This window comes from Crocodylus porosus, unplaced genomic scaffold (genome assembly GCF_001723895.1).
Source record: "Crocodylus porosus isolate Cpor-Errol unplaced genomic scaffold, CroPor_comp1, whole genome shotgun sequence".
NCBI classification, from domain to species: Eukaryota; Metazoa; Chordata; order Crocodylia; family Crocodylidae; genus Crocodylus; species Crocodylus porosus.
In genome coordinates, this window is record NW_017728925.1 from 5,151,300 (window position 1) to 5,159,646 (window position 8,347).

Sequence of the window (8,347 nt, forward strand, 5' to 3'; positions counted from 1 at the left end):
ATGCGCTGTTACTTATGGTGCACACACCCAGCATCGCCCAAGCACTATGCCAATTAATATTTCATAGATGGCCCTAAGGCAGGCCTATGCCATCACCACTTTATGGATGGGGAAGCTGAGCCAAAGGATACCAGCTCCTCAAACTGCAGGACAAAGTCAAGGGAGAAGATGGGACTGGAAGCCAGGAAGGGCAGCTCCCACCCTCATCACCCAAGGAGGGCAGTGGGCACCTTGCTGTGATTTCTAGCCCCAGTGCTCGATCATCCTCTCTCCCCGTCCACCCCGGCTTCTGCTCTCTCACCTGGGGCTCAGACAGCAGCAAGGAGTGGAGGCAGCAGTTAATTATTTCAAGAGTCACAGCAATACAAAACAAGCTGCAACATGTACCGTCCTTCAGTAAGAGACACCAGACCATCCAGTTCTCCCACACCTCTTCCCTTCTGCTGGCAAGACAGCACCACAGACAATTCCTTCCGAGTGCTTCGCAGCCTCTCCGGGCTGTGGGCAGGGGAGAGATTACCCCACCCTGGGAAAGGAAACTATTAGGAGCCACTGCTGAGCTGGTCTCAAAGAGCTGCTCTCCCACTACAAAGCAGGAAGAGGCAGATGTATAAGCCCATCCAGGTTTAACTCAGTCCTATGACATCCCCCTGGCCCCTGAATCTGCCTCTTGAGCTCTGTATTGTCTGCATCAATGCTCCTTCCCCAGTCTCTGGCTGCACTGATCACTGAAGACGGGAGTCTGGGGTCTGCTCCCCCGGGAAGAGGAGCACGCCAGCAGAATTTTGCTAGGAAGCTCCAAAGGGATTGAGGGGCTTCGGAAGCTGCTTATGCGCAACAAGGGCCGTTCTCTGCCTACATGGCAGACACTTCCCAGGCTACCGTAGCAAGAAGCCCGTGCAAAAGAATCCCACCCTCTGCAGGGCTCTGGGCTTGTGTGACACGTGGCCCGTTTTCAGAGGGGCTCAGTGTGCTCCCCAGGTTGTGACCCCTTCCGAAGATCCAAACCTTGGGCAATAATAACTAAGCCTGAGTTTCCCTTCTCTCTGCCCACTTGGAAACCTCCTTCGTGCAGTGCCACGACACCAGGCTCAAAGAAATGCACATCATCTTTAAAGTCCCCTTTGACTGAAAGGCTGCTGTTACACTGCTCCCCTTCCAAGGGACACGTCACTCCTTCTCCCTCCCAGTCCCAAGCTCTCAACCAAGCATGACCTAGAGTTTGTGGAAGAGCTGGCACCAGCTCCACTGCCCGATGCTACAGGGAAAGCCCTGCCCCTTGGAAGCTGGAGAGTGAGGAAAGGCCAAGGCAGAACCACAAATTGCAAACAGGCTTCCTCCTGGGGCTTGCCCTGAATTAGAAGGGAAAGGGGAAGAGGCTCCACTTTCCTGCCTTAAGAGAAATAGTGGCTGCATTTGGGGTTGCTCCCCACTGTAGGCCAGCTCAGTGCACGGGACAACACAGGAGTGTGGTGCAAGGTACAAGAGGAGTCCTCCCCACCCCACAGTGAAGCCAGAAGAAGGGGAGAGAACAGCAATTCTCCATGCTCCCGCTCTCCTGCCCCTTCCAATCTCACCACTAAGATTTTGCCCTGCAGCCAGTTGTGTTTATTCTTTGCCCTGTTGCTAAGGGACTCAAATCCCCTCTGATGCTGGAAGTTTGGGCTCAGCCTACTCAGAGTTTTTCTGCATGGGCGCCTCTTATGCAAGAAGAAACTGCAAAGCGCTGTGGAGCGAAATGTCTCTCTGTAAGGGAAGGGCCATACAAATGGATTCAGCCTTAGGCAGAAACCTAGCAGAGACAGCCGAGGGCTAGAGAGTTCGACACTTGATGATGCTTGGCCTGCTCCAGGCACCAGCTTAGCGAGGCTGTGTGGGCCAGGCACAGGCCTGGGAGCTGGGACCCTCTGGAGTGCCAGGCACTGCGTGACTGCCACCTCCCGACACACTCCTGACCCGGGAGAAATGCTGTCAACCCCGAGACAGAGGAAAGTGCTGTGAAGATCTAGAGCACTGTCTTAATGGTACTGAACGGCACAGCTGCGACACTGCAGAGCTCCAGAGGCGTTGCAGGGGTTGCAGAAGATTGGAACAGGATGGAGAACCTCTACTGCAGCCATGGGGAGGCACCACTTAAACCCAAGGCAGTTCTCCCTCTACTTTTGCTTCTCCCCCTCCCTCCAAGGGGCAGCTTGCGGCACTGTATGGAGGTGTTTAAGGATTAGATGGACGGCTAATAGCATCAAGCACTGTTATGTAGCTTCTTTCCTGCCCTCAGCCACCTTCTCCCAAAATCTGGCACATTGCAGAGCTTGGATCCAGATGCTTCCACACCAAGGGCACGTTGGGTAACTAGACAACATATAGACAAACTAGAACTGCACAACAACATTGCACTGCCTGGAGCTCGCTCTGAGGCAGACATCCCATCCTGTGGGAAACTGTGATGTCCTGCAAACCATACTTTGTTCTGAACTGGAACGACGAGCCATCATTTCACCGGTCCCCACAACATGAGACTTCCAGAACATGGTCAATTTGAAATTGTAAGCAAAACTACCTTGACTTTTGCATCACAGACAAGCCACTTCATCATCCTCAGCCTTTCCCACAAGATATTTCTGTTGTGCTGAAGCTGAACTTTTTAAGGATTGCTAGCTGGCCAAATGTGGGACCCGCTCTACTGACAGGCTTTGTCTGGACTTGGTGAAGCGGCAGAGGTTAGGTTTGATTTCGGTCACTGGGGATAGCTAAGTCAAATGCCTTTTCCTAGGGTAGGCTTAGGGCTTTAGCAGATCAAATCACAGGGCAGTGGTGCTCAAGCTGCGACCCATGGAGCAGGGTTCCCCGTAAGACTGGAAATTTGGCAGCGGAGCAGTGATGGCACCGTTAACTGCTGCAGCTCTGGAAACTGGGACAATTAATGCTGCCACTGCTGTCCCACTGATGAATTTCTGTCCCTGTGGGGAGCCCACAGGTCAGCCTGGATCCAGCCCAGCACACAGGGTTGGTCCATAGCTGGATTTGGTGTGGGGGCCAGGCCAGCATGCCAGATTGCACTCACAGACTGACCCCATGCAACCCATCTATCTCTCCACGGGGATGGATAGGTTGGGTATCATTATCGTTGGCTACATGTTTGACACCCAGGTTAAGTACATGCCAGTACTGGTGGAAATTAACTGTAGACATGTGTGCCTGTAGTTCTGGCTATACAACAGGCTCAGCCAATCATGGAACAAAAAATGAAGTTATGTGACCAATGGCAACCGCCTGGCTCCCAGACTTTTGGGGCCATTAACTGTCAACCTTTCAAGATTTCTCCTGGATCCCCATGCACTTTATCAGGCTTTGAATTGAAAAGGGCAGGAGGGAGAAGGCTGTGTAACCCAAAGAGCACTTACCATGGCTCACACCAACCACCAGCAGCCCACAGTCAATCAACTGCTCTAACAGTGTAGTCTGCAATCCAGATGGGGGAAGGCAGGGAAGCTATGCCCCATGTTGCACTTGAGAAGACCACACATAGCTGATGCTCATTCCATGTGCCGAAAGCAGCTACAATTAGTCAATCAAGTTAGTCATAGCTAATGATTCACTGGGCTCCAGGGTGACCATGGACATTTTGAAAACTACAAGTATTTTTTTTTATTTAGATTTAATAAACTTTTAGCTGAAAACTCACAAGGAAAAGGCCAATTAGTCAGATTATTGATGGTTAGACGTCGCCTGGACCAGACCCAGAACCCCAAATTTACCCTCCAAACTAGGGGGAATTCCAGTGCAAGCCTGGCTTCAAGCCAAGGCAATCTCTCAAGCCTTGCTATGCTAGGAACCAGCCATCAGCAGGGCTATAGCAGCATAAAGATGGGGTTTGCACTGGCTCGACTACACTAATTAGATGGGTTAAAGTGCATCAGTACCAGGGGCTAAAATACGAGGAGACACAAGGCCTTGGTGGCCAAACATATTGTTTCCATTCCCTTCTCCCTCCACATACCTGAGCAGTCACACACCCTCCATCAGAGCGACAGCAGAGAGCTAGGGAAGGCAGGGCGCGTTTCGGCATGAAGGAAACTCAGGTAAAAACTAGCTCCAAATGAAAAACAAATGACGAGGCCATGGGATTATGGCACTCTGGCCCCAGGGCTTGGCCTCCTTGAGCTCAAGGGAGCCATGACATTTGGAGGAATTTGGCTCACAGCTGCAACACCAAGGGCCTCCCCCACCGGATGCCTCCAAGAAACTAACCCCAAGGCTTCACTGAAAAAAAGCATTGCTACTTTCTTTAGGATGGACAGGGTGGACAACTCCCTCACCAGAAAAGAACGTTTCCCAGAGCAACATCCAAGGGCACGAGTCTGCAGAGAAACTCTGCCAGGGCTTCAATAGAGGTGGTAGGGGAGAAGTTATACCCAGCATCATATTCATAAACATGTTTAATGACATCTCCTCCTCCCTACTATAGGTGCATCAACTTAGCACCAGACTAGAGACAGTCCAAGCACTAGCAACACGTGCCCATATGAGCCACTGGATCTAGTGCAAACCCATTCCACATACATTACACATTACACAGCACTCCCCCTGCACCCACTGCTCTAGCAATACAATACAGGCCCCAAGCCCTAGAGCATCCAGCCCAGATCTCCAGAGGGAGGATTTGTGGAGGCAGGAAACCTGCAGTTAAAGAGACTCAGCACTTATTTTTTACTGGAATACCCTGAAGGGCTGACAGGTGATGGATTTGCTATAAGAAGTGGCATGGGCATCACATAAAACTTGGATTTACTTTAGAAGGTGACTTGTATCAAGCAGCACGCTGAGCACATGGGTGGGATCCCAGAGAGGGACTCCAGACCCATGCCCTATTCCTCATCCCCAGGCATCTGCTGCATGACTTTGAATCAGTCACTTCACCCTAGTCATCCGCTGCCTGTGTTTGAATCAGTCGCTTCACTCCACTATGCCTGGTCCCTCTCAGCTTTGGGATCCTGCTTAGAAACCCTGGGGCAGGGACGTCTTTATATTATGTTTCTACAGTGCATAGCAAAGCAAGGCATCTGGGTACTACGGTGCCCTAAGTCCAGGCCAGGAATCTGCTGCTTTTAGTAGTTAGAGAACTACACATCAGGACAGAAGGGATAGAGATGCTGCGTATAGCACAGGAGTAGTTACAGGTTCAAGAGCTGGGCAGGAGAAACACTCAAATCAGGGCAGCCACATCACTGGCACTTCCATTGTTCAGTGATCCTGAAGTGGCCTCAGTCAGACTGGAGACACATTGCATTTGGCGAGGTACAGGGAGACTGTACGAGCCCCTATCCTGGGAAGCTGAGTTCTAGGAGGCAAAAAGTGAAGGCCTCCAGAGCTTCTTAGGGGGAGGAAAAGTAGAGTCCAACACTACACTACCAATACAGCTGGCTTCATCCTGTCCATTAGACTGCTGCCTCCTCTCCCTTCCTCCCCAACAGGCGAGCAATGTCTGTGACTATGCTGGCAATTTTCAGAGCCTTCCCAGAACAGCACCACTGGCAGAGCAGTCACTTAGTCATACCCTGGTATTCCCAACCCCACCGCATCCTGAAGTGTGTATAGCGGATCCACGGATAAAATACATGTGACCCTTCCATGTTAATCCTCCCTTACTTGGGGGGGCAAACTTCCTGGACAAAAATATAGGAAACCGCTTTAAGAAAATACATTCTTTGCAACCCAGAAGCACCCAGAGATGTTGGAGCTGTTTACCCAGGTCAGCTATGAGAGCCCTGCCTTCAGCTCTGTAGCAAGTCTGGAAGAATGATACCTCTAGAGCACTACCAGATATGAACTTCCCAATGAGCTAGCTGTACCAGCTGCACCACTACCCCAGCATGCTCACTGCACACCTTCAACCTGCGTACATCTAAACTGCGTAATGGCACAAGGAGGCACCAGGCAGTCAATCCTCCAACTGCTGTTTTGTACAAGTACTGCCCCAACTACAGGGCAGGAACTCCTCCCCCCAGCACCTCCTATCCTCACCCACTTGAAAGCACGGGCAGCCATCATTTATCTCGTAGGCCAATTAAAAGGGGGAAGGAGCTCGACATACCTGAATTTTAGTAAGCACCACTACGTAATACGCCCCACTTTTTAAATACCACTCTGGCTTTACAGTGATGATAACTGAGAGCAAGCCCACCACATGTAGTACTAGTATTGCACGTGTAACTGAGAGCAAGCCCACCGCATTTAGTATTAGTATTGCGCATGCATGCCACTGTGCAAGAGCTGACTTTCTTCTCCAACTACAAACCAGCATCTTGGATACCCTCGGCTTTTGGCCTCTGACAGACAGATCGCATGACTTTACCAGGGAACAGTCCAATTGTCTAAGGGCTCTAAACAAACCCATGTGTTCCTGGCACTTGGGAACTGGAGAAGGGCATTGATGCACCAGACAGTAGAACACTGTTGCTCACGAACACTTCTGAAGAGCTCATTAATAAAGCATTAAGGAGTAATCGTGGCAGGGATGTTACAAGCTGGGGAGTCAGCGCTGGTCTGACCTAAAGGCCGAAGAGCACAGCCCTCTCTCTACACAGGCATTTCGGCAGATGCCAGTATCAACAGCAGCCAGGACTCCTAGGTCTGGAAGAGCTTGGAGGAAAAAATAAATAAGGTATTTTTCTTGCATAGTTATTTGATTCTTCTGACAGCAGCAACTTGTGCTTGGTTGATTTTCTCATAGCCAGTTCTCCGTCCTCCCCCTCCATTTTCGTAGGTCTCTTAAATAGACGCCCAGATTTAAAACCAAAAAATAGGAACCACATTTTAAGGCCTTTTGTACAGCACCTACAGGAGGGAGGACTGATCCTGACTCAAATCCCTAGGTGCTTTTATAACACTAGGAGTAAGTGTAGAAGGGGACACAGCAGTACTTCCAGGACATGAAACCTGGGCTGGGATAGAAAACAAAATAACAACCCAGTGAAAGAGCAGCCAATCAGCCCAGCCCCCCTGTGCTTTTCTCCATCGCAAAGAAAAGTTGGCCTTGACACTCTCAGGAGCTGTCAGTCCCATGAGTGATTTTAGATGGTGATGATTAAGCCCAGGGCACCCCTGTGCTGTGTGCAGTATAAACTGTCATGCGAGTGCTTCCCCGGTTGGTGGCGCTGAACACAGGAATGCCGAGTGGGACAATCCTTTACACTAAGTGGCAACTCATCAATCCCTTTGCCATTTAGCAAGGCAACCACGTGAACCACGGGGCGACCCTTCGAGATTAAAGCAACTGCAACATGCAGTTATGTTGGCATGAGAGTTGTAGCTTGGCATGGCACGACTGGCGCTGATGGTGGCCAATTACATAGGCCTTGTGAAGAAGGGGACAGAAAAACGAAGTGGCTCCAAGGAGCTGATGCGACTGAGGCACCTCGGAAAAAAAAAAATCAAAAAATCAAGTTTTCCAAGTCATAACAGTCCTTCAGTTAGTCATATCCTGCATCGTGAAGGCTGTGCCCCCTGGACCTATCTGGTTTGGAGAGACTGGGGGTCTCCAGCAAGCTCTTAGTACTTCAGAGACCCTTCAAAGGCACCATTAGTTAGCTGATGAAGGGAAAGGACAGAGGTCAAAGCCCTGTCGCTTGGAGGCCCTTGGGAGCCATCATCATAAATCACCAGACTTGTTTCCAGGGAAGAGGGAGAAACAGAGGCCGAGTCACGGAGCCGCAGGGCCACACTGACCCCACTTATTAGGGGCCAGAGAGTAAGGGCAGGCACCAATTAGCATCTCTGCTGCCCCCTCCCCACCCGGACTGCCTCCCGGCCACAATGGAGAGCCTGTCCCGAAGCCCCGACTCCACCTCACGGAGACGACCCCAAGCCGGGCTCATCCGCCAGCCTTGGGTGGAGCCAGGCTGCCCCGAGGGCTCAATCGCACCATTGTCACCACAGACAGCCCCGTCCCCACCCCACCGCAGCCGCGGGTCCCCGCGCGGGTGGCGGCGGAGCCCCCTCCCAGGCAAGGCTGCACAAACCGGCCTTCCCCGGCGCCGCCCCCCCCGCCGAGCCAGGCAGCTCCGGCCCTGCAACGCGGGGCGGGCGGGCGGCCGGGGAGGCGAGCCCGCCGCGGAGCCGGGGAAGCTGCCTGCCGCCGCACAAAGGCTCGGGGCAGGCAGGAGCGCGCCGGCCTCACCTGCGATGTGCTGGCGGCGGCTCTCGTCCAGGTGCGACGAGATGACATCGCCCATGGCGGGAGCGCGAGGGGTGCGCGGGGCAGCGGGAGGCAGAGACGCGAGCGCTGCGCCCGCCCGGCGCCTCCGTGGGAATGGGCAGGACGCGGCCGCGCCGGCCCGTCCCCTCC

General features: G+C 52.4%; 1 protein-coding gene across 2 annotated transcripts in view; it reads right to left on the minus strand.

Moving 5' to 3' along the window:
• FAM129B (family with sequence similarity 129 member B) overlaps positions 1 to 8,327 on the minus strand; it is a 97,654-nt gene extending 89,327 nt beyond the window's left edge. For both annotated transcript variants that reach the window (XM_019540618.1, XM_019540617.1), the window contains exon 1: positions 8,180 to 8,327. In XM_019540618.1, the coding sequence (XP_019396163.1) occupies positions 8,180 to 8,234 (55 nt within the window). In that variant the 5' untranslated portion in view covers positions 8,235 to 8,327. The remainder of the gene's footprint in view (positions 1 to 8,179) is intronic.
• Between the last annotated feature and the right edge of the window lie 20 nt (positions 8,328 to 8,347).